The sequence below is a fragment of the Sphaerodactylus townsendi genome, linkage group LG05, assembly GCF_021028975.2.
Source record: "Sphaerodactylus townsendi isolate TG3544 linkage group LG05, MPM_Stown_v2.3, whole genome shotgun sequence".
NCBI lineage: Eukaryota > Metazoa > Chordata > Lepidosauria > Squamata > Sphaerodactylidae > Sphaerodactylus > Sphaerodactylus townsendi.
Genome location: NC_059429.1, coordinates 63,916,494 through 63,943,569, shown reverse-complemented (window position 1 = coordinate 63,943,569; position 27,076 = coordinate 63,916,494). Strand labels below are relative to the sequence as shown.

At 42.5% G+C, this 27,076-nt stretch overlaps 1 protein-coding gene across 9 annotated transcripts in view; it reads right to left on the bottom strand.

Moving 5' to 3' along the window:
- Nucleotides 1-27,076, bottom strand: part of DAB1 (DAB adaptor protein 1) — an 833,814-nt gene that overhangs the window by 99,828 nt on the left and 706,910 nt on the right. For all 9 annotated transcript variants that reach the window (XM_048498960.1, XM_048498957.1, XM_048498955.1 and 6 more), the window contains one exon: nucleotides 1,774-1,913. In XM_048498960.1, coding sequence (XP_048354917.1) covers nucleotides 1,774-1,913 — 140 coding nt within the window. The remainder of the gene's footprint in view (nucleotides 1-1,773; nucleotides 1,914-27,076) is intronic.

Genomic DNA, 27,076 nt, shown 5'->3' with positions numbered 1-27,076 from the left:
AATTGCAACACTGTCTCCAAATACAAGATGCATTTCTTTATTGTCACAATCAAATTTTTTACATAGGGAATGCAGGTAGGTTGCATGAATCCTCACACATACTGATTCTTGCTCACCCTCACGATACAGAAAACACTGATCCTCCTTTGTTCTCACTGTGTTATGAAGAAAACAATGTTTTTATATTCCATTTTTCTCTGCCTTGAGTATCAAAGCTGCTTTCAACTGCATTCCTTTCCCCCCCCACAACAGGCAGCTTGTGAGGTAGGTGGGGCTGAGAGAGTTCGGCGAGAACTGTGACTAGCCCAAGATGATCCAGCAGGCTTCATGGGGAATCAAACCCAGTTCTCCAGATTAAGAGTGCAATGTTCTTAACCACTACACCATTCTGTATTGTTATGTAACAATATAGCCTCTTTCACATATACTATAAATGATAGAAGCATAAAAGTCATGGAAGTGTCTCTGATTTGTTGTATTGATGAAAGAAGTGAAGGCCGTTGGCTTAAAATGGCCATTGTGTAGTGATGATCCCACCATCAGACTACAGTGAATGAAAGAAACACAGAGGAGATTGTCTTGTCTCAGCCTTTTTACTAGGAAAATACACACTGCACATGCCTCTTTTCTATCCTATATAATGGAGAACCCCCTTATTTTACTTCTCATATCTAACATGCCTGTTGAGTATGAGTAAAGTCCAGTGGGTATTTTTTTCTATTTCAAAAAGTAACAATGCTTTCAGTGACAACTGCATTCGTCAGAAGAGAAGTGCTAAAGAAAGAAGGGGCTTAAAGACATATTCAGACTATGTTCTCCCTTACAATCAGAAAGTCTATAGCTACTCTGAACCTTGCATCCAGCAGTGAGTCTATAGAGAGATGGTTTGTAGCAGAAAATACGGCAGCAGCGAGATCCACTTTTCTCCTTCAAATTATCCTTCAGCCAGTGGTGGGATTCAGCTGGTTCGCACCAGTTCGGGTGAACCGGTTACTAAAAGTGGTCAGCTGCTCTGAGGCACTAAAGCCCTCTCCTTCCCTCTTCCAGAAGAGAGGGAGTGAGGGGGCTCCCCCAGCAGGCCGCGCTGCCAACCCAAGCACGTGGCCCGATCTGCAGCCAACCAGCCCCCCGCGGGGGGCTCTGGCAGTCGCCGCCAACCTGGCCCTTCCAGTCTTTCTCCAGCAGGGGCCAGGCAGCCTGCACGGCGGCATGCAAGCCAAGCTGCCGCCGTCTTCCCTTTCCTCACCTTCCCCCCTGGACCAACACCGAAGGGGGGCACAGCAGCCAGGTAAGTGGGCGGCGGGGGGGCACAACAGGGGGTGGGGGTGGGTCCGAACTGGTAGCTATAGCATTAGAATCCAACCACTGCTTTCAGCTTAGCCAATCAGATTTGGCTTTGCTGACATTAGCAAGGGACAGATTTGGCTTTGATGACATTATTTCGCATGAATGTAATCATTGAGAACTAACATTGCTCTCACTCTAAATTAATTTCTTTTGCCCCCACTGATGTAACTGTGTAACCAAATCTGATTGGCTATATGGCAATATCATTCTCACCTGGGAAATGACATGCAATTTTTTAAGGGTGTCTGAAGCAGCAGCCAGTCTAGCAAACTGGCACAAAAGGTAAGCTAATAGAGGTTTTCCAGATAATGTACTGGTTCAGCCTTACTGAACAACCAACTTATTCAATACCATTAAAAACAATAATTTTAAAAGTTTGAAGCTCTTTCCTTTTGGAAAGTTTTAAATTTAAAAGTTTCACAGCACCTTTAATTTCATCATGGAATCTTGGCATAACTTGTCTCCTCGTGCTGCAGAAACTTCATCTATCCCAATCAGTTTTGCTTTGTATCGAACACCGTCGCCTTTAAATCTTTTTATTAAAGTGGTTTCGCTGCGATCCTGACCTGAAAAGACAGAAGTACAAATTTGAAATCCACACCATTGTACAAACATTTTGAAAAGCTAAACACTTTGGGGCAAGTTTAAACTTAAAGGCAATCCATCTATTTTATTATTTAATTATTTTCATCAAAGTTCACACTAATGATGAGACAAGATTCCTGCAAAACATAATTCATAATGAGGAAGCCAATTTACAATAGAACTTGAATGGGTGAGAGAAGGCCTGCCACAAAACGTTTAAGCAGTAGTTCCATTTTATTGGCTGGGAAAAGGAGAGGAATCTTGTAGCCACACCACTACCACAGAGCTGGGGATGCTGTGGGGATCCGGTAAGCATGTTGCTGCTATTTTTTTAACTCACCAGAGAGTCATAAAAACAAGCTGTAAGGACAGCTTGCATAGCATTACAACTAGGGTTTGTGTGTGTGTGTGTGTGTGTGTGTGTGTGTGTGTGTGTGTGAGTCAGAGAGAGAGAGAGAGAGAGAGAAAAGAAACCAAGGCATTTCTCTCCTAAGGGTTATTGGTGCATTGCATTCTAGATGAATACAATTCTTCATACAGTAGTTTACTGCCAAATACTGATGTTGCTGAAGACACAGACTTTCTTTGGAGCAAAGTTTAGGCTGGCATGGCTATGAATCCCAGAATTATTCTACATTTGGAGGCAAACAGTGGTTCATTTGTGTTCCTAGAGTGCTGGAAAGCTGCTCATCCCTAATGCAAACTCTGTTAAGCAACTCTACCTCATCTTGCTCCCAATGTTCTGTTTTTAGCTGCTACTGAGTCAATTTTGAAGGCTTATATTCGAGTCAATAAGTTTCCCAGTTTTTTGTGGTAACATTAGGTGCCTCGGCCTATATTCAGGTCAGCTTATACTCGAGTATATATAGTATATATCTCCTGCAGTGATTGAGAAGATGGCTAAACTAAATGATGGCCTCTGCTCATAAAGAGGTCAGGTCCTTTTTCCTTGTGTTGTGGACTTGTAAAAAAATTAAGAAGTACTGAACAAAAGTACACATGAAAATGCAAAAGATAATACAAATTAAATTTCCACTTGATGCAAAAATGATGTTATTGGGCTTCTTACTGGAAAACCTTCCTAAGAAGCTGAATGAACTATGCTGGCACTTGTTAACTGCAGCAAGAATAAAAATCACATCCTTCTGGAAATCTCATAAAAAATTTGTACAACAGAATTTTGGGAAGATAAAATCAGAGAATATGCTATTATGGCCAAACTAACAAATCTTGTTAATAGATGGGCAAAACATGGATTTGATGAGAGATGGGAACTTTACTTTTTCTATGAAGCTGAATTGATCATGTAAAAATAAAAACAACTTGGGGATTAGTAGTTTGAGAATGATTAAGATATAAGAGACTGACCAGTAAAGGTGTGTTAGAGCTGGTGGACAGAAGACAGTGACTTAAATATTTCGTGATGGTTTCTCTGATAATATGTCATACTGGGATCCATTATGTTTAAAATAACCAGAAGCTGTTCTTTTCATATGTTACAATGTATTTTCCGAATTTCCTCAGCATAAATAGTTCTATTTCTGAAAACTGTTTGTAGAATAAAGAAATGTGGGACAAACTAGTTGATAATAAGCAGACAAGTAGTTACAACAGAGAAAGTTTGAGGAAAAGTAGAGGATTTATTATTTTATTTAGCTGCCTCCTAAAGATCCAGAAATAAGATCAGGCTACATGAAACACTGTTAACATAAGCTGCAGCAGGACAATTCAACGTTCATGCCTGTAGGCCTTCATGTGTGTGTGGGAGGGAGGGGAGAGGAAGATCTCTTCCTGATTTTTATCTCACTTCTCGCAGCCCCTAGGGGCTCTGTAAGATTTACTAAGAGCTGCCATGGAGCAACATATAAACACACATGGATATGGATATTTCCTCTTTAGGAAAAATGACAGCTCTGAGGGGACTGTTTTAAATGGAGAAAATGGCAGAGGGACAAATTAATTCTTCTCCTCTTGGGAGTCACAGTCAGAACTAGGACTCCCATGGCTGCTATTTACAATTAGACTCCATTTATGGATCTGGAATTCTTCCAGATTGCCCCCACCCCAATCAATTCTGTCCTTCTACTACCTTTCAGAAGGCTGTGACTGACGGAATAAATTTTAGGTACTATAATGTTTTATAATCCTTATTCCACTTAGTAAAATTTCCACCATACATTAAAATTTTATACACTGCTTTGAATCTTTTGAAAAAGGTGATTTGTAAATAAAATACCAGAAAGGAGCAGTGGCGTAGTGGCTAAGAGCAGGTGAACTCTGATCTGGAGGAACCGGGTTTCATTCCCAGCTCTGCTGCTTGAGTTGTGGAGGTTTATCTGGGGAATTCAGATTAGCTGTGCACTCCCACACATGCCAGCTGGGTGACCTTGGGCTAGTCACAGCTTCTCGGAGCTCTCTCAGCCCCACCCACCTCACAGGGTGTTTGTTGTGAGGGGGGAAGGGAAAGGAGATTGTCAGCCCCTTTGAATCTCCTATAGGAGAGAAAGGGGGATATAAATCCAAACTCTTCTTCTTCTTCGAAAGAGAAAAAGACATCACTCCAAGTCCACTATTGAGGGAATTCACAAGCAGAGCTAAGATTATAATCCTAGTCTCCCAAGTAAAAAAAAACTCAATTTATGAAACGTTCCACACACCTACCAATCACTGACAATAACACCTCCAGCACCACTATTTTCCATTCTGAAAACATTATCTTCTGAAATTAATTCTATCTGGCTCATTTATAACCCTTAGAATTTAAGGAAACAAGATAGGAAACCTTCAGAAGTTACATCAACTTTTTGGTTTTACAATTAATTTTGTTTTCAAAGGTTTGAACTTTTATATTCCAAACTATGTTTTGTAAAAGGCTAATGGAACATGGATGATGAGTCAGAAACTGTAAGTAATGTTTAAATTATGCTAGAGGGAAATGCTGAGGCAGATGTTACCACAGAGCGCTAAGAGCCATAAACTAACATGTGCAGCACTAAGCTCTGAAAAACACACATCTGGAAGCCACAACAATGATTAACTATATCATTAGGCTATTCTACATGTTGTTCACATGTATAAACATTCACATCTCAATTATTGTTTTCTTCTGCAGAAAATACAATCTAATTTGCAAACTTTTCATGTTGACAATGTCCAATTTTCCAGCACAGACTTTAACAAAATTTGTTTGTGTAAGGCAACAATGGCTGTTTTTTGTTTAGTATTAAAAAAATTATATTCTTGCCAACAACTGGGCTTAACACGTTTTGAAATACCAAATTGCACTGTAAGCTTCTATGCAATTTCTGTATAGCAAACATACTTTAAAATGTTTGTCATATATATGACAAATTTGTCACACACACACACACACACACACACAAAGTATGGTCAGCCATGGTTAGCCATGATAAAGGAGAGGAGAAAGTAGATATTTATAGAACAGCTGAAACAAACAGTGAACACAAGCAAATGGAGTAAAGAAGCCTTGAGAAGAATGAATATTAATATTAGTACTGCCACCTTTTTAGTTTTTTTCTTTTCCTTTTAAACAATTAATCAATGGATTAAAATAAAAATTATTGTGTCTCAGTGTAAGGACTCACTTATAATGTATGTGGCACAGATCACACAGGTCATATATAGCCCATGTTATAATTTTGCACTGTTATAGCTCAACTCTCATTCATAGAACTTTTCATTCATAGAACTTTTCAGTAAGAACAGAGGACATAGACTACAGAATGTATCACTATAACCCATCCCATCTTATGATCAACCCATCTTAAGGTAATAACTTGCAACTAAATTCAGTTACATAAATAAGCTACACCAAACAATGAGGCAGGCAGGCAGACTACTGAGCCTCATGCTCAGGCATCATGCTGATGTTCAGACTGTGGCATCCTCTATCATCACCCGTGATTGCAGGATAACAAAAGCGGTGGACTTTGCTATCAACATGCCAGTCACTTAGCTGTCCCTCAGCAGGAAGATGTCCAGGTTGTGGCTTCCTTTCAGGCTGTAATACCTGCGATCTATTACCAGATAAATTGATTGTGACTACTCATAACCTCCACTGTTTTCCTACTTGTTCCCTTCCCTGATCTGGACCGGCTGGCCTTACAGCTGACAGGTTATCCCTCTTAACATATTCACCTCCTTCTGTTAATTTCTGCTTGCACCAAGGAATCATTTGAGCCTTCTGTAAACCCTAATACATTAATCCAGGATCCTCCATCTTTTTGAACCTGTGAGAATCTTTCGAATTTTAAGTGAAGTGGTGAGAACCACGCCAAAATGTCTGCTGAAGAAGGGAAACCCAAACATAAAAAGGCTGGGGCAGGAGATAACAAGGAGGTTACCTCCCTTCTTGCTTTATTCTAAACATATGAAGCTGCCTCAGAGTCTGGCAATTGAACTATTAAAGTTAGTATTCTTTGTACGTTGGTTAGAAAAATGGTCCAGCCACTGGAAGGATGACAGACTTGGAGAAGAAGTTGATAGATGTCTGTTTCCCAGCAGTTATCTCCCCTTATGCAACTGTCCAGCTCCCTGGACTCCAAGACAAGAACACAGCTTCCTCTCTGTTTCGCAAAAGCTCATAGCACACACTGCTAAGGAAAACCAAGGAGGCTACTGATCCTTCAGTCGCTGCTCTAATTACTGTGGCTGTAGGAGACTCTTTCATCTTAAAGTACAAAGCCAATAATGACTCCACCTTATCTACTTTCTGAAAAACTCTGTGGCTGACAGGGGAAGTAGTGGTAGATGCCATAAACTCATGAGCACCATGCTGGGGAATCGCACAATCTCTTCTTCGTTCATAATAATAATGACACTGGGAGAGGCTTTGAGATTGGCATCCAGGGTTTCCAACTCCAGGTTGGGAAATTCCTGGAGATTTGGAGGTGGAAGCTGGGGAAGGCAAGGTTTGGGGAGGGGAGGAACCTTAGCAGAGTAAAATGCCATATAGTCCACCCTCCAAGGCAGCCATTTTTTCCAGGGCAACGGATTTCCAGACTACTGAGATCAATTGTGATTCTGAGGCATGTTTGTCCTCTCCTGAAGTTGGCAAGCTTATTTGCATTTCTAATTCTTCTTTTTAACAATAGAAAGTAGCCTCTATTTTGCAAGAAAAAGAATACTCCATTTTTAAAGAAATGTACACTTCATCTTCCACCTGTAGTGTATGTTGGCAGGAGAAAGGAAGGAATGAGCCTGAGACCTACAACCACACATTAAGCTGAACAGAAACAGTAGCATGAACAGAACAGAACATATTCCTAGACAACAGACATCCTCATTAGATTTAACATAATTTAAAGAAAGAACACTGAGTAAGAGCCCTATAATTTAAAACTATATAAACAATATATTTCTGATGAACGTATATAATATTGGTCGAGAAAGTGTAGAAATATCATTAACAAGGACAACAAATTTAGAATGGCACATGGAAACCCTGAGACTACACTTAACTGATGAGTTTTCTATTTCCTGAAGAAATGCCTGATCTTATTCTGATTTCCGCCCTGTGATTTATATTCTTTTTCTTTGTTTCCATAGCTTATTTTCTTGCTCTCTGTTGTTTTCCTGCACACAGAGATAATTCATCCTCATGCAGTGGTGTACCGGGCCTAAATGGTACCCGAGGGAATGACTGGCTCCCCGCGCCCCTGGCTCACCATGTCCTTCTTACAGGAGCCAGCAGGGAGGGTGGGGCTCGGGGTTGCTTGGATGGGCACTGTGACAGCAGGCAGGCTCCTGGGCCAGCCTGCTGCCATGGTGCCCGCCTGGGCTGCCTGCTGCCAATCCCTGCCCCCCAGGCCTCCCTGCAGGCCAGCATGGTTGGGTTTGACAGTGGGCCCTCCACGGCCTCCCTAGGGGAGGGGAGGAGCTGGCCTGCAACCGCGGCAAGTAGCTCAGCCAGCGAGTGGCACCCTGGCATGGGGGGAGCCTCTGGATGCCAGCTGGGCCGCTGGACCATGGGAGAGTCTGGGCACGGGGACCCAGCTAGTGCCTGTCCCCCCACGTGATGAAATGGCATGTGCCTGAGGACATGGGATATCCCATGTCCCCATGGGCGGTACACTGATGTGTTTAACCGTTGTTTAACCCCAACTGTGCTTTCATAGACGGAAAATCTTTGAAAGTTTTCAAACCATAGTGAAACTTCTTTCTAATGACAAATTATTACCAGTCTATACACCATACATATAGAACCACATGAACCATATCAAAAATATGCTTATATATATCATGGGTGCCAAGATTCCTTACTGATGTTGTTATGTCAACCCACTGTGTTCACATTACTACATACTTGGCTAAGGAAAATACAACTCATCATAACCAGTGCTTGCAAATATGTTTTCATAAACCATTTTCTTTTAAAGGGACAAAAGTGGTGTTCCTTAAGACATGGATGTCACCATTTAAAATATTTATGTACTGTGGATGGAAGTGATGTACCTTGATGTTGAATTACAATATTGAATCTGGATGCCTTTACCCTTTTCAGCCAACTGATAAAGCCTTAAAACACTTCAACATCATTTGCATCTGCAATTCAAGCAAAGGCAACCCTATTACTGTCTACTTTACCTAGCTCTGAAAGCCAACGATAAACCAACAGATTATTTTTACTATGAAAAGACAACTGGACAAGTCAAGTATTTATTTTATCATATTCCTAGATCCATGAAGTGTTTGTTTCAGGTTAAGAAAAAAGGAGGAGATGTTGCAGTTTCTTTGGGGAAAATATTTCAGAGTAACATTCAGTAATACAGAGATATAACAATGTAACTTCTTTCACTTTATACTATTTTATTTAAATTTAAGTATCCATCAGGGCATAATATAAACTGACCGATTTTAAAACTGTTAAATATATAATGATACTATCAGCAAAGTCAATAACATGCCTGAGGCAGTCATGTCTAAAATATGACACAACCCTGTCTTCTATACAAATAAACTGCCCAAATGCTATCTATCATAAACTCATGTTGCTATGAAAGCCAGTGTTGCGTAGTGGTTAAGAGCAGGTGGATTCTTATCTGGAGAACTGGGTTTGATTCCCCAGTCCTCCACCTGAGTGGCAGAGGCTTATCTGGTGAACCAGATGTGTTTTCACACTCCTACATTCCTGCTCGGTGACCTTGGGGTAAACACAGTTCTTCAGAACTCTCTCAGCCCCACCTACCTCTCAAGGTGTCTGTTGTGAGAGGAAAGTCTCTGGAACCAGCAGAGAGGAGTAGCAGCAGAAGAGACTTGGCCAGGAAGAGCAGAGTGACCTGCTGGTGTTCATTTTGGAGGGCTTTTCTCAAAGCCACAGCTTTTAAAACAGTGTTATTTTAACAGTGGTTATCTCTTTTTCTCCTTGTAAGGCTGCTGAATCTGGAAGGTGGGGCTTAACAGGGGTTAACAGAGTTCATCTCTTGTTCCTCTTTGTCCTCAGAGGTGGGGCTTTTGTCCTCAGAGGTGGGGCTTTAATTCAGTCTCTGGAACCAGCAGAGAGGAGTAGCAGCAGAAGAGACTTGGCCAGGAAGAGCAGAGTGACCTGCTGGTGTTCATTTTGGAGGGCTTTTCTCAAAGCCACAGCTTTTAAAACAGTGTTATTTTAACAGTGGTTATCTCTTTTTCTCCTTGTAAGGCTGCTGAATCTGGAAGGTGGGGCTTAACAGGGGGTTAACAGAGTTCATCTCTTGTTCCTCTTGTCCTCAGAGGTGGGGCTTTTGTCCTCAAGAGGTGGGGCTTTAATTCAGTCTCTGGAACCAAAGCTTGAGAGAGGAGTAGCAGCAGAAGAGACTTGGCCCAGTGAAGAGCAGAGTGACCTGCTGGTGTTCATTTTGGAGGGCTTTTCTCAAAGCCACAGCTTTTAAAACAGTGTTATTTTAACAGTGGTTATCTCTTTTTCTCCTTGTAAGGCTGCTGAATCTGGAAGGTGGGGCTTAACAATTTTAATTTAATTTTTTTTAAAAAAATTAATAAGGACATATTTGACAGATACTACGTGCAGATAGCTCCAGGGGGCCAGTGACTAAAAGCTTAATATCTAAATATCTAAACAAATCAGATATGAAGGCAGAAAGCCAGCAGGGGATGGGGGGCTTTCCAGTGTTTTGCTCACTAGAGTGTCACATGTATGATTATCTGCCACTAGGACAGAAGTCGTGGAGTGTGCCCCTACAGCTGCAATGAGCTCCTGGCACCTGCAAGCAGGCATTAATGCGGTGGCGTTCTCTCTTGAAGCCAAGGTGGCTTGAACCTGGGAGAAGCCTGAAAGGAGGCAGAGAAGAAGGTGACAGACGAGGCTTTCAGGGACCTAACAGCCGGGTCCCACTTCCCAAAGGTGACATCTCTTCAGATGTCATGGAGAATGAAAGGCCTTGGGGATGGAGGGTGCCAGTCTGAGGTGGGGGAAGATGCTCCCTTTATAGATGGGATCCCCTTCCTTAACTGGTGATCAGCTATCCTCTCTCACTGAGGAGTAAGCCCCCTCGGGAGGTGGGGGAGGCTCCTTGTGAGTGGAGTGATTCGGATCATTAGAAATGTAAGAGAGTTACTTGGGTTTGTGAGAGGCGTGATGACCGGTGATGGTGACTTGCCTGCCTGGTGCGAAGGTTGCGGATGTCACGCTTCATCTAGATAGGCTTTTAGACAGTGCTGGGGTGGAGTCAGCAGTTGTGGTCCCACATTGGCACCAACGACATTACTGGGAAATGTAGAGGTTCTGGAAGCTAAATTTAGGCTGCTAGGAAACAGGTTGAAGTCCAGGACCTCCAAGGTGGCATTCTCAGAAATGCTACCCGTTCCACGCGCAGGGCGAGCTAGGCAAGCGGAGATACAGGGTCTCAATGCGTGGATGAGAAGGTGGTGTAAGGCAGAGGGTTTCAGATTTGTCAGGAACTGGGGAACCTTTTGGGACAAGGTAGGCCTGTACAAACGGGATGGGCTTCATCTTAACCAAAGAGGAACCAGGCTGCTGGCGCTCAACATTAAAAAGGTGGCAGAACAGCTTTTAAACTGATCACTGGGGGAAGCCGACAGGAGCTGAGGTGACTTCGGTTCGGAATACAGTATCTATGGGGATGCAGACAGAGAGGGAGGTTTTTCTAAATTAACCACATACAAGCGAGGGAACATAGCAATGTGCATGTGACAAGGGATAGTGTCTACAAAAGACTTGAGGGTAAAGCACATCAATCCCAGGTTAAGGACAGAGACAGGGTATACAGGTGTCTCTATGCTAATAGTAGAAGCATTAGGCCTAAAATGGGGAGCTAGAATACAGAGTTTTGAAGGAGGACTTTGATATAGTGGGCATTACAGAGACATGGTGGAATGAGGAGAACCAGTGGGATGCTGTTATACCAGGCTACAGGCTCTATAGGAAGGATAGGACAGGGCGCATTGGGGGTGGAGTTGCCCTTTACATCAAAGAGAGCATAGTATCACATAAAATAGACAATGCAAGGGAGCTGGTTCCCCTACAGAATCACTGTGGATATCAATACCAGGTGTGAAGGACAGTTTAATATTAGGAATATATTATCGTCCCCCTGACCAAAGTGCACAAGAGGATTCTGAGATGGAAAAAGAAATTAGAGAGGCCAACAAAACAAAAATGTAGTGGTAATGGGTGATTTTAACTATCCCCATATAAACTGGAAAAATGCATGTTCAGGTCATAGTAAGGAGAGAGAGCATTCCTGGATATGCTAAATGACTGTGGCTTAGAGCAGATGGTTTGTGGAACCAACCAGGGGAGAGGTGATCCTAGATCTATTTCTATGTGGGACCCAGGACCTGGTGCAGGAAGTCAGTGTTGTTGAGCCGATAGGGAACAGCGACCACAATGCTGTCAGATTCAGTATCTCAGCATGCGAACAAGTGGCAACTACTAATGTAGTTACATTCGCCTTCAGAAAGGGAAATTTCTCAAAGATGAGGGGGATAGTGCAAGGGAAGCTGAAAGGGAAAATCAAAGAGAGTCAAAACTATCCAGGATGCTTGGAGGTTATTTAAAAACACAGTCAACAGAGATCAGCTGGAATGTGTTCCACAGGTTAGAAAAGGCAGCACCCAGTCCAAGAGAAAGCCACCATGGTTAACAAGAGAGGTTGAGGAAATTATCAGAAAAAAGAAAATGTCTTTTAGAAAATGGAAGTCCAGTTTGTCTGATGAAGAATATGAGAGGGAACACAAATGGGGGCAAAAGAGAAGCAAGTTAGCTGTAAGGGAGGCAAAAAAGGATTATGAGGAACGCATGGCTATGAACATCAAGACCAGCAACAAACAGTTCTTCAAGTACATCAAAAGCAGGAAGCCAGCAAGAGAAGCGGTAGGCCCGTTAGATGACAAAGGAACAAAGGGTGTGCTAAAAGATGGCAGGGAGATTGCAGAGAAGCTGAATGAATTCTTTGCATCTGTCTTCACCCAAGAGGAGGTGAGGAACATTCCTGCACCTGAACCAAGCTTCTTAGGGGCGAATCCGAGGAACTAGCGAAGATAGTGGTAGACAAGGAAGAAGTTCTGGCAGCCATTGATAAACTAAATGTTACCAAATCCCCTGGCCCAGATTGCATTCACCCAAGAGTTCTTAAAGAGCTCAAGCATGAAATTGCTGATCTTCTCACTTTAATATGCAACTTATCCCTGAAATCAGGCTCCATCCCTGAAGACTGGAAGATGGCCAATGTCACACCAATCTTTAAGAAAAGATCTAGGGGGAACCCGGAAAATTTCAGGCCAGTCAGTTTGACATCTGTTCCTGGTAAATTAGTAGAATCTATCATTAAAGATAAAATTATAAAACATGTGGAAAAAGCAAGACCTGCTGAGAAAGAGTCAGCATGGCTTTTGCAGAGGCAAATCCTGTCTTACAAACTTACTAGAGTTCTTTGAGGGTGTAAACAGGCATGTGGACAGGGGTGAACCGGTGGACATTGTCTACTTGGATCTCCAAAAGGCTTTTGACAAAGTTCCTCACCAGAGACTGTTGAGAAAACTCAGCAATGAAGGAATAAGAGGGGAAGTCCTCCTATGGATTAAAAAACTGGTTGAGAAACAGGAAACAAAGAGTGGGTGTAAATGGGAAGTTCTCACAATGGAGAGATGTCGGGAGTGGTGTCCCCCAAGGATCCGTTCTGGGACCAGTGCTCTTTAACCTATTCATAAATGACCTGGAAGTAGGGGTGGGTAGCGTGGTGGCCAAGTTTGCAGATGATACCAAATTATGTAGGGTGGTGAGAACCACAAAGGATTGCGAAGAGCTCCAAGCGGACCTTGATAAATTAGATGAGTGGGCTCAGAAATGGCAAATGCAGTTCAATGTAGCAAAATGTAAAGTGATGCACATAGGGGCAAAAAATCCAAACTTCACATACAGGGGTCAGTGCTATCAGTCACAGACCAGGAAAGGGATTTAGGCGTCTTAGTTGATAGTTCCATGGGAATGTCAACTCAATGCATGGCAGCTGTGAAAAAGGCAAACTCTATGCTGGGGATCATTAGGAAAGGAATTGAGAATAAAACTGCAAAGATTGTCATGCCCTTATATAAAGCAGTGGTGCGACCGCATCTGCCAGAGTACTGTGTCCAGTTCTGGTGCCGCATCTCAAAAAGGATATTGAGGAGATAGAAAAAGTGCAGAGAAGGGCAACGAGGATGATTGAGGGACTAGAGCACCTTCCCTATGAGGAGAGGCTGCAGCGTTTGGGACTCTTTAGTTTGGAGAGGAGGCGGCTGAGGGGAAATATGATTGAAGTCTACAAAATTATGCATGGGGTAGAAAATGTTGACAGAGAGACATTTTTCTCTCTTTCTCACAATACTAGAACCAGGGGGCATTCATTGAAAATGCTGGGGGGAAGAATTAGGACTAATAAAAGGAAACACTTCTTCACGCAACGTGTGATTGGTGTTTGGAATATGCTGCCACAGGAGGTGGTGATGGCCACAAACCTTTATAGCTTTAAAAGGGGCTTGGACAGATTTATGGAGGAGAAGTCGATTTATGGCTACCAATCTTGATCCTCTTTGATCTGAGATTGCAAATGCCTTAACAGACCAGGTGATCGGGAGCAACAGCCGCAGAAGGCCATTGCGTTCACATCCTACATGTGAGCTACCAAAGGCACCTGGTGGGCCACTGCGAGTAGCAGAGAGCTGGACTAGATGGACTTTGGTCTGATCCAGCTGGCTTGTTCTTATGTTCTTATGTTCTTAAAGGTGTTTGTAGGCCACCTTGAGTCTCCTTACAGGAGAGAAAAGTGGGGTATAAATCCAAACTCTTATTCTTCAAATTATAAACCTGAGGTGACATCTTTTTCAGACCTCAAATGGATAGGATCCACATACACTGCCATACTGTAAACAATCTACATTTTTATGGAGGCAATTAGCATTTTTATAGTATAAGCATGGTTAGAATACTAAACAGGGAAGACAAGAATGACCTCTAAGGTGCAGGAAAATCTTTGTAAAAGGAGATTAGCTCCAGTCAGAAAAGCTGTTATGAGTCCTCAATCATGGCTACTTATAAATTTTATTTTTGCTGTTCTAGTTTTAATCAAGCAAAGTAAGCTATGTTAAAATAAATTAATTAGCTATATGAAAATGCAGAGATGCCTTGGAGGACTGAACCAGAGATTTCTTACAATGGAAGCTACTCATCACTGATTTATTTATTCAGCATATTTTTATCTCTTTCTTCCTTTAAGAAGTTCAGGGCAGTGCTTCCATTTTATCCTCACATGTCTATGATGTAGGTTAGGTTGAGAGAAAATGACAGGCCCAAGGCCACCTAATAATTTTCATATCAAGCAGGCTCCCCATTCTTAACCCAACACTCATAAAAAAATGTTAGAAGAGCCCTGCTGGATCAGACCAGTGGTTCATTTAATCCAGCATTCTTTCCCACATAGTGGCCAACCTGTTACGCAGCAGAGCCTACAACAGGACATACAGAGCCTACAACAGGACATTTCCCTTGATTTTGTCTCCTAGCACTGGCATTGAGAAGTTAACTGTTCTGAATATAGAGATTCCCAAATCACCATGGCTAGTAGCCACTATGACCAAACTATCACACTGGCTTCACATTGACTCTAGCCACTCACTCCAACCATCCTTAAAGCTAAACCTTTTATGACTAGGAATATCAAGGACCCACTGATATGGCTCAAATGCTGTTTGCCATTTGCAAGCATGTTCAGCTTGTTTAGTCAGTTACTTGCCACTTACCAAGAGAGCAGTACATTGCAATTGGCAGTGTTTCATGCTCTCACACAGCCTCACTGACCTGTCATTACTGTTTGCTGCTCTTCAGGCAATTGTTCAAATTGTGAGCAAGCAGTCACTTAACTGCAAGTTCTTATCCACTCCCATTCCAAGCAACATAGCTACCAAGCAAAGTTGCAAACAAGAGTTCCAAGCTAGGCAGTAACAAAGCAGTGCTATTGAACTCTGTTTTGCCAAAGGGGGGGAAAGAGCTATTTTCTCTTCCCAACCTACCAAGCTGGGCAGGGGCAGAAGCAACGCTTTTAATCTCAACATTACAAACATGAGAGGAGAAACAGCTCATTGCTCTCCATTCTGCAAGATGGACATACACAGAAGCAACACTCCTGGGCCCTCTGAGGCAAAAGGGAGACACAAAAGAATCTGTTTCTCTCCATTTCTCTGCAGGGAGAGAAGAGATAGAAAATCACCTGGCTTTTGATTACCTCCCTCCCTCCCTCCCTCCCTCCCTCCAGTCACACTAAATTTTCTGAATCTCAGCAAGTCTGGGAAACATAACATTTTTCAGACTGAGGTATCAGGAGTGGGGGAGGGAGAAACATGCCCAGCTCATTAGCTGGGATCTGACTCTTGATTCTATCCCCTTAAAAAAACACTGTGTATAAAGCAAAATTAAGATAATTCATACCATAGTACTCCTAGTTACTATGTGTAGCTGTGAAAATTGGACACTAAAAAAACAGACAAGAAGAAAGGTGATTAGTTTGAAATGTGGTGTTGGGAGAAAGTTTTACATGGATACCATGGACTGCCCAAAAGACAAACAAGAGGGTTCTAGATCAATTTAAGTCTGAGGCTATCATACTTTGGTCACATCATGAGAAGACAATAATCACTAGAAAATATTATAATGCTAGAAAAAAAATGAAAGTGGAAATAAATAAGGAATACGCAACATTAGATGGATTGATTCAAAGGAAGTCATGGCCTAAGTATGCAAGATCTGAACTAGGTTGTTAATAACAAAACATTTGGGAGGTAATTAACTCACAAGGTTGCCATAAGTTTGAAGCAACACGATGGCACTCAATATATATATATACACACATAGAAAATTTCCCCATCAAGGATATCAGAAGTTGACTTCCAGCTGATTCTTCATTATTTGGCTTCTAGTGGCTGTAAAAAGTCTGTTCCTGTCAATACACAAAAACAAGATGCAGACAGCCAACCATCCCATGGGCTGTCTGATCACTACTGGTGAAGGTGAAAGGAAGGTGGAAGGTGTTTGAGCCTCCCTAATTTGAGTCAGATTGCAGCTAATTGGGGACAACTGAGGTTTAGCTCACAAGTGATCGCAGATGTTGACAATGGCAAGTTCACTTGCTAAATGTATTCACTGCATAGTTCTTACAATTTCTGCTTTGGACATAGTATCTAGCTATCTCTCTAGTTTTCAAATCTGGATATGGCTGTGAGAGTATCAGAAATGTTAATGAAAGAAGATAACGCAGAACATCAGTAGATATTTCTCACGTATAACTGCATTACCTGATTGCAAATCTACTGATGATGGGAAGGGGAGACAGGCATCATTAATTCACTACTGCAAAAAATAAATAAAGCAGTGTATGATGTGAATACAGTAAGAGATTTGTCTAGAGGAGCTGGAAGTTAGGATGACAACCTTATCTCACCTTCAATCAAATAATTCCTATAAAGAATCTAAAGATAATCTTTACATGAGCAAAAAAAGAAGGAAAGAAAAAGAAGTTAGATCTATCACAATTTTACAAATGGCACAGGCATTATCCCCACTTCTCAAGTGTCTGAAATATTATTCAGCTGATATCACTATTATGTATTTTTATTCTATTTTTGACTGACAAATATATAACTAGCAGTAAAAGTTCATTTTAGGAGGCCATAAATGGGGGTGGGAAGCAAAAGTGCCAGCCAAATCCTCCGGCCACAATCTTCCAGGCCCCTGCCACAGTTCCCCAAAACTCACTGTGAGCTGCTCTGGACAGGAAAAGCCGCTATGGGGTCCAATGTCTAGGGAGTGTGTGCAGATGTATGGGGAGGGGTTATGGCAGGCTGAGTGGGAGAGTAGCTTGCCACCCCTGTCCTGGCAGCAGAGAGAATGGGGAGGGCTTGTGGAGGGGCTGCTGTGGTTTAGAGAGGGGAGACACAGTCTGAGAAATGGAGGGGGTCCTGGCAGGCTCTGTGGCGACATGGGTGTTAGGGTGGATGGAGCCTAGGTAAGGGAAAGGGAACACTATTGGCGGGGGCTGCATGGAAATTGGCTTCCCACCACTTTCCCCACCAGGGGTGTTGGCTGGAATGTGAGAGGTGCACTTCCAATCAATGGGTGCATATCCTGTGCATCTATTAGCTAGGGGTTCATCATTGGACATTCCATCCTTTAGGGAATTATGTATAAGGATTACGGATACAACTGGACAATCTCTTAATGATTTCTTACAAGAAGATTTTAATTAAGTAGCAGAACGGTCCATTGGTAGACTTACCCTGAAGGGGCCTTCTCCTGGACGGCGACGAGGGCATCCTGATTGGGTGATTTCCCAATCTATACTCAGGGAGGCAGGACTAAATTAATGTCACTTCCTGTGTGGGATTGGGATCCCTTTCTGCTCCAGTATTTGACTAACACAGCAGTAAGAACAAGAACAAAACGGTAACTGCAGATAACAACAAAAGCAACACAACGAAGAATTAACATTAAACAGTATTTGAAGAACAATAAGGTTCAAATGAGAACTGTGAGTTCCTGGAGTGTGGAACTTTTCTAGGATAAGGTTAAGTGTATACACTATGTGTCTGAAGATGAAACTCAAGGGGGGCCAGGATGCCCTCGTCGCCGTCCAAGAGAAGGTCCCTTCAGGGTAAGTCTACCAATGGACCGTTCTCCTGGAGGCGACCTTGGGCATCCTGATTGGGACCTCCCCGAGCAGTGTCCCTTGTTGGGTGGGTATTCTAGTCCCCGAAAATGTGTTCTAGCACACGGTGCCCAAAGGCAACCTCGTTGGCCACTATGGTGTGCAGTTTGTAGTGTTTCGTGAAGGAGGTCGAGGAAGACCAGGTGGCTGCCTTGCATATATCTTCTACGGGTATTTGTCATCTGAGGGCCGCGTTGGTGGCTGCGCTTCTCGTAGAATGGGCTGTGATTCCCGGAGGGACCGGAAGTTTGGATGCCTTGTACGCTTCAATGATGTACAGCCGGATAGAGGAGGTGATGGCCGCTTTGGACATGATACCACCTTGGTTGGGCATGGAGATGTTGATGAAGAGGCTTTCTGTCTTTCTAATGGTTTCGGTTCTAATAATGAAGGCCTTTAGAGCTCTTCGGACGTCGAGTTTATGCCCAATAAGAGACTGCCATGAGCATTCTCTCCACCCCCTCTCTGATTCCCTGGAATTCTGGGGGGGATGATGGTCAGGATTCTGCAGGCCCAAACAATGGCGGCTCTTGCCATGGTGGAGGAAGGGGCTAAGGCTCTGATGGTAAGCGCCAGGCGATCATGTATTCTTTTCAGGAACACCTCAGCCCTTCTATCAGATGGGTCCCTCAACGAGCCGTCCCCATCCTTGGTCACCAGGCCACCTGATTGGAGGGCCACTACAGGGGCATCCACCAGGGGGGTTTGGATCATGGCATGGATGTAGCACGTACAATTGTAGCACGTACAATTTTTTAAGGAAGGATGGGCAAGATCTGCTAGCCTCTAAGTTTTGCCACTCTTGTCTCATTCGCCTCTCAAAATATTCTGGGAGAGGGAAGGCTTGGGGGGTATCCTCAGACTGGGGAAATATGTCCTTTTCCCCTTTGGGGCATCCTTTAACTGGTTTTTTGGAAGGAGAGTCTGCCATGGGGTCCTCTGCGTCTGCCGCGTCCTGTAATTCGAGGGCGGCAATGGTTTTGGTCAACATCATTGCAAGGTTTTCCTGTTTAAAGAACCTTTTGCATTGCTCATTGGTCTCAATCGGGGCGTCTTCCCCCTCAGAAAAATGGTCGGATGACTCCCCAATCTCCCCGTCACTGGTTTCATCCCCGGGGATGAGGAGGGGGTCCCTAAATTTGGAGGTGGAGGGCCGGGGACTGATAGACTGGGAGGAAGAACTAGATCTTCGTCTCCTTCTGCTTTCCCTGTGGTAGGATCTATGCCTGCCCCTGCTTTTGGAAAGATTTTCTTTGTCACGTTTGTCCATGACCTGTCTGATGATCTTTTCAAAGATTTTCATAAGGGCATCAGGGAAGGCTGAAGCCCAAGAAGAGACATCAGTTAGGGATGGGGCATTAGCAGCATTTAACTGGTCTCTCCACCACCACCCCCATTGGTCCGATCTTGCCTGGGATGGGTGGAACTGCCGTCTTCAGAGGCAGTTTCAGGATCCCTGTGGGGCACATTTTCAGCCTGCTGGCTGGAGCCTTGTCCGCCCCCATTTTCTCCTCTTCGGCATTCTGGGGGGGGGGGTAGGGAGCTTCACCATCCACGGCCCTTACAGGGGCGCTGGTGCTCCCGCTCTCCGTCTGGCCGCTAAGGTGCTTCTGCCATTTGGCGCTCTTCTTTGCGCCTGCCTTTTTCCCCTTCAACGCGGCTTTCTTGCCGGCCGTCTGGGATGTCGACGCGACGACCGCATGAGTCATCGCCGTTGCAACCAATGCCTCCAAAGAGGCGTCTGAGACTTCGAGCACTCACGACCCTGCTCGTGAGGCTGCCCTCGTTCCCTCTGCAGCTGTCCTTGTGAAGGTTTCAGAAGGAGGAGGGGAGAAGGATCAGGTGGCGGCCATTTTGAGGCAGCCCCGATTGGCGGGAAAGACTTAGCTGGGAGGGTAGAGACAGGAGCACTGAGAGCACTCACAAAAAACACAGAAGAGTGAAGGAAAACAAGTTGAAGGAAGAATTGGAAGTAATGAGAAGAAATGGAAGAAAATAGAAGAAATAGCTTGGAGCTAATGCCAAGCCCTGCACGCCCTGCTCAGGCAGGAAACGAACTGGAGCAGAAAGTGATCCCAATCCCACACAGGAAGTGACATTAATTTAGTCCTGCCTTCCTGAGTATGGATTGGGAAATCACCCAATCAGGATGCCCGAGGTCGCCTCCAGGAGAAAAAGAAAGCTACACAAATGAAAGGTAGGTTAAAGCCAGATTAGAACAGGGAAGACAGCTGTACCTACCTGCTGACTTGACGGTATCCTATCATCATGGCAGTGTTTCTGTGTACATTCCTACCATTTCACTGACATCTTAATAGTTCTCAGTTAATGCCACTAGTCTGATGTGAGATGTGAGACTTAGCCACAGAATATGCAGCGGGCATCCATACTGTCAGTGTCTGTAACAGCTTTTGATGTTGTTTAGTAAAAGCTTTACATGTTCTATAGTTGTGACTCTTTGTGTGGTATGGTAACATACAGGGATCACTCACTGCATTTATTCACATCAGTAACCCTTAGGATGCAACTTGTACTAAGAAGGGAGACCACTACATATTCTGTCACCAAATCATAAGCACAGAATGTAAGGGGAACACACTGATGAACTCACAATCTTTGGTGGTAAGTAATGCTAACTGCTGGTGAGATTAACCATACAGTTGAACTGCCTGGACTGGAGGCTTCCAGGATAATAAGGCAGAAGAACTGGCCATCAAACACCTACACAAGTAGATTTTGCCTTAGCAGCCATATTACTATCTCCCCAGGATGAGAGTCACCTCACCATTCTGTGTGATTTCCTCCAACAGCTTACCCCCTGGCTGAACTACAGGCAACCACTTGCTGTTGTGGTTTCCATTCCTGCATATATGAACGACTCCCTTTTCTTTAAAAAATATTTCTGCCACACAGATGTTGTACTTCTTCATGTTTTCATATTTCCAATGACACTCAGACTTCTTGTTATCCTCAATGCCACCAATATGTGCTATAGTAAGTTAATCATATGACACAGTGTCAAAAAGTCACCTAGTTAATTAAGTGGTCTTTCATTATCTTAAACTGTGTGGGGATTTTAATTTGTTAGTCTTTTCCATCATCATGACTGGCTTCATCCAAAACTCCTTCCCTCAGGACTTGTCCTGTAACATAGCTGAGCCACTTGTTTGAGATGGCTCCTGACACCTGCTTCAGATTCAAGGTGAACTCTAAGCAGCCCTTCCTGTCTCCACATGTCAACAAAATCAACTTGCTTCTCCCAGCAGAGTTCTTGCAACACCTGCTTACTAACAGAACAGAAGGAAATTCCTTACTGCTGATAAAATGTGTCCATGAACAATTTATATATTTGGGGTGCTTTTTTTCTCATAACACACTGCAACTGATCCTCCTCCCATTTTTTTCAAGCCAAACAATTACTGACTTCAGAAAGAAGAGAATTTGTGCCCAACAAGAATATACTAATAAAAATTGTTCCAAAGTTTGGGGGAATTTCCATTAAAGTTGCCTTAAAAACAAAACAAAAACCCTTTAATGCTTAGTATGAATATAGCGATACTTCTAACCATACCCTCAAGTTATTTAGGTTATCATTTCAGTGGTACTTTAATTTTATTTAGCATTGTCATTCATGGTAAACTCTGGCTGAGAGCTTTTACAGCACTTTGCATGATTAGTAGGTGAACAGCGGCACCATGTTCAAAAGCATCTATACATCTCAATTTCTAGCACCAAGGGTATAATAAAATGGTATTTTCTGTATTTATTTGAAATCTGTCATTTTAAACCAGGCCTCCCTCAACACCAATCACAACAATCAAAGCAAAGTCAATCGTGTATATCAAGGTTAGTGTGGGAGTTTTGTTGTTATTGTAGTTATTTTGCTTTCAATACTTTTTTTTCCCTCCAAGCACATACTAGTATAAATCTCAAATATACATTTTATATTTTGTTTTTATTAGACTAATAGATGATTAAATTATTCCTTAATAGCACTAAAGAAAAAAATGTGATTAAGACAAGAGGCCAAAATTGCTGGGATGACCTCTGTATAAATTACATTTGATTAAACTTTTAGATATATCTCAGTGAGAGGAGTATTTAGTGGAAGACAGTCGGGAAAGACACTGACTGAGTACATGGTTTTACAGGCTAATGAAAGGGAAGAAAGATGATAAAATTTCACACTCTGGTTCTAAAGAGGTGACTGATCAATTTTAATTTTGAAAACAGGATTTTTAAGATAAAGGTGTATGGTTATATAAAAAAACAGCCTAAGAGCCCAAGGCAATTATGTTTAACTTCTTTTTCTACAATTTTCTTTGAATGCTAGGCTTGGAAAATCATCTGTTAGCTGAACAGATGGACATTTGCAATGCCAATACAAATATACCTCCAGAAACTCCCTATGTTAAAATAAATAAATAAAGGATATGCCAACCAATTATATACCTGTTTTCTCAAAAAAAATCCCACATACCCCAACAAATGTAAGCTTAGAGAATGAAAGAGGAGATGGATTAAAATTGCTATACAATGAATACAGTGATTCATTTCTAAAATGAGAGGTGTGGAAGCTTAATCTAACCCGTGTAAGGGTCTGTTACTCCAGTCAGCAAACAAGACTCAGGAAAGTTTCAAGAGCTTTATTGGAATTGTGTCAGCCCAAAGTTCAGAAAGCTAAAGCTACCGCTTTGCTGTCTGAACCCCAGTTTATAACTGTAAGTTGTAATATTGCTCAACCCATAGTCCCCCTTCCCTCGCATTCGCAAAACATTGCATAAGAATAGATGGTGAAAACAGAGTTATTGTTGAGACAGTCGATTCCCCCCTACGGGAAATTGCAGATAAGGGGGAATGCACTATTCACTAGTTACATGCAGAAGAATGGAAACCTTCTCAGCCTCAGCCAGAGATAATGGCAAGACCAACTGTGGCCTTGGAGTGGACATGCCAGATCCAGGCCAAGTATGGCGCAGGCCTGACAACTTCCCATGATTGAGCATGATGTGATTGATTAGTTACATATATTCTGTAGCTCTTTTGAAATCATTCTATACATGTTGAAATCATTCTATACATGTTTCAGCAATAAACTTCAACCATTCAAAAACAGATTCAGTGGGGGAAATCATAGTGGGGTATGGCTCAAACTTAAAGTAGAGCTAAATGTGACCCAATACTTAAATACATGGAGAAGACTGGAAGAGAAACAGGCAGTAGGTGGACCTATTTGCTTTACTCTTTGTCTTTTAAAAATCACATGCTCCATGTTGCTTTCCCTATAGAGGGAAGATTTCTTGTATCAGCAAATGAGGGGACAGTAACAGATGTGCCTCTCTTCTCTCCTCAGACTATAAGTCTGAGAAGGCTTCTTTTGGTTTAAAAAATAACTTTGGGAAAAAATTACATGAAAAATGTTAATTTGGAAAAGCACCCAAAGTTCTAAAAATAGCTGGACAATGGAGCAATTCGATTTGGAAGCCATACAATCTGCTGTAGATGTTTACAGGAGAGGCTAAAGAAAGATATCCCGCCCAAATATAGTGAGCCATTTCCGATTTAGAATTAAAGGTTACTGTTTCTTTAACTGAGGGAGCAGGGAAGGGAGAGACATGCTCAGCCTTTATAGTGGCTCTATGCTGAACGAATTACAGTACTGTTTGCCATGCATGGAGTGCTGTTATCATGACAGTTGCAGTTTGCCACTTAAATACTTATCACAAGATAGAGCATCAATTTGAGTGTTCGTTCTGCTATGGAATCTCATGGGGGGACCTCGAACAAGTAACTCTTACACAAACCTACATTATTGGGAGAACAAAATGGATGAGGGAGGAAAGAAGTTGTAAACTGCTTTGATTTCCTATTGTGGTGAAAACAAGGGTATGCGTAAATATATAAATACATGGTCACTGCTTGCTACTGGGAAGCACAAAAACATTAGGCTGAAGCTAGAGGCAGAAGTCTCCAGAGAGAAGCTGAAGACCTTCTGGGCCACCTACAAGAGGAGAGGAATGGATTTGGGGTGGCAAGCTGTGAAAAAGGAAAAAGGAAAAAGTCAATTCTTAAACTTGAATAAGGTTTTGTTGTATTACTAAATTCTATGTGGATATATGATTCATTAAGTGAAAAGTAAAAAACAATTGTCTTAAATTGTTTGCAGGAGTCATTCCAAGTTCCACCCCACAGAAGCTGAGGCTACATATACTGAATTCAATGTCATTTCTCCCCCTCCCCCAAAAACCAGTTGTAAGTAGTAGAAGGAAAAAAAGTTAGGTTTTGTATCCTACTTTTCTCTACCTTTAGGGAGTCTTAAAATGATTTAAAATAGTCTTCCCTTCGCTTCCCCCAACAGACCCCTGTGAGGAAGAAGAAGAAAAGTTTTGGATTCATACCTCCTTTTCTCTCTTGTAAGGAGACTCAAAGGGCCTTACAACCTCCTTTCCCTTCCCACAACAAACACCTTGTGAGGTAGGTGGGGCTGAAAGAGTTCCAAAGAACTGTGACTAACCCAAGGTCACCCAGCAAGAATGTAGGAGTATGGAAACACATCTGATTCACCAGATAAGCCTCTGCCACAGGTGGAGAAGTGGGGAATCAAACCCAGTTCTCCAGATTAGAATCCACCTGCTCTTAACCGCGACATCAGGCCTGCTCTATGGTAAGTGGGACTGAGAGAGTTTTGAGAGAACTGTGACTATCCCAAGGTTACCTAGCAGGCTTCAAGTGTAGGAGTAGGGAAACAAACCTAGTTCACCAGATTAGAGTTTGCTGGTCATGTGGAGAAGTAGAAAGTAAAATCACCAGATTGGAGTCTGATGCTTCTAATCACTATCCCACGGTGGCAAATAGTCAAATAAATAATTATTAATAAATAAACAATTTGGGAGATAATGCCAGCCAAAAAAAAGGAAAATTTTGGAGAAAAATTGAATTGGTTTAACAAAATTATCTGCAGCAAAATTTAAAATTTATTATCATCTCTTGTTTGCCAAGGAGGAGGTAGAGAACTCTGATAATTTGTTTCCATGTCAAGCAAAAATCACTACTTTCCTTTAGCCATACAATGTTTCAAGCAAGAAATTATTTTCATTTTGGCCTCCTACTGTCTCCTCAACATCACTGAATGTCTTTCCCTGCCGGAGAAGCAATAGGAGGCCAAGAGGAAAGCGGCATTTTCCCTGAGACTTTAGACTTTAAAAAATGCTGTCGATTTCAAAATTACAACAGTGGCAAAGTGCTTCTTTGAATTGGCTCCTTTCATTTTTGCTCCCTACTGTCATTCCTATTGTCAAAATGGCAACAGGAGACAGTTAAACAAAAAAATAAGAAAGACTGCTGGCACTCACCCTTGGGCAGAACATTAACAAGAAAAAAACATCCCTATTTTGTGCAGCATTCCCAAGGCCAAACCCTCCCCCCACCCCCAGTGCTACAAATGTACCTCTGCTTAATACAACATTATAGAAACTTTTAATACTATCAGTCCCCATATTTTTAAAGTTGAATCAGTTGTCATTTTGACTAGATACAGAACACAAAAAATCATTTTCCACGTACAATAAATAAAATAAAAATCATATTCTGCTATTTTATTTTTCCAAGTTTGAATCATATTCTACTATTTTACTTATTCAAGTTCAAAACATTTCTCCAAACTTAAGTGGTTTTTTGAGATAGGAGTTTAAAAGCAGGGTAAATTAATTAGAATTATTCAGTAGCAGTTGGTGTACAGAGAGATGATGAAACTGGGAGCATTATCAAATCAAGCAACCCAGATAGATAATATGGGGATATATTTAGATATCGAACACCAACCTGGGAACTGTTTACTGAAGAAGTGTCAGGGGGATTGTATCTAGTGATTGAGATGCATTGTCAGGGGGATTGTACTTAGTGATTGAGATTCATTCCCAAATGTAACTGCTACAAGATATATGTAACTACCTCGTTCTAAGATATATATAACCAGCCTACTATATGTTATCGCTGCTATTCTGGGACATTCTTTCCTTGATCTTTGCTTTATGGCTTCACACACCGTGTAGAAAACTAGGCTTTCCCCTGACACTCTAGTCCCATAAGAAACAGGGTTGTTTCCACTGTCCTGTGGGGGCAGGATGCCAGGTGGCTTTATCTCTATCTTTCGTCGACCTTGGGGCGTCTCTGCTCCAAACTAACTCTTTCTCACATTCCTTGGGAAACAGGGAGGCGGGGGGTAATCATTGTAATAAAATGGGTAGCAAAAGCCAGGTTCCCCAAAACTGGCTTTGTCAAGCTGGGTGCTTTGATGCCAACAATTTTCATTTCATTTCATTTTATATTTATACCCCGCCCTATCTCCGAAGGGCTCAGAGTACGTTTATTGCTTCAGGGTTTGAGACCTGACAAGAAGTCAGTTGATTAAAATACTGTGTACAAGAGATTGTGCTAAACAGACTCAGATATAGGGTTCCAAATAAAGAAGAATGTAAATAATTTGGGAGGGTGGGCATTTGTACTCCTGGATACAATTTAATTAGGTGTTTCTGAAACATGATAGTTGCAACTCCACAAACAGATGTAGACCCACTGTTAAACAGGTCGTAGAAAAGAATGAGGGGCAAGAACTTAGCCGAAACCCAGGTAGCTTCTGGGGGCGGTGGGGGGGGGGGTAGACAGTGCAGAGCCTGTCAGGAGATACACACTCTCTGAAGAGATTCTGATACAGAGATCAGAAGGAGCCAGAGTTTGGCAGAGAGCAGTCTGTCAGATCTGAAGCTGAAGGATTCTGCCTCAGCTGAGTTGGCTGACAGAAGTCCAGTCACTCTGCAAGCTGAGGAGGCTTGTCAGAGAGAGGAAGCCCTGAGTTTGGTGCAGGGTGACGTGCCAGTCAGGGGCTTGACAGTGAAGACTGTCCAGACATAGAGCCTGCCATAACACTGTGTATCACC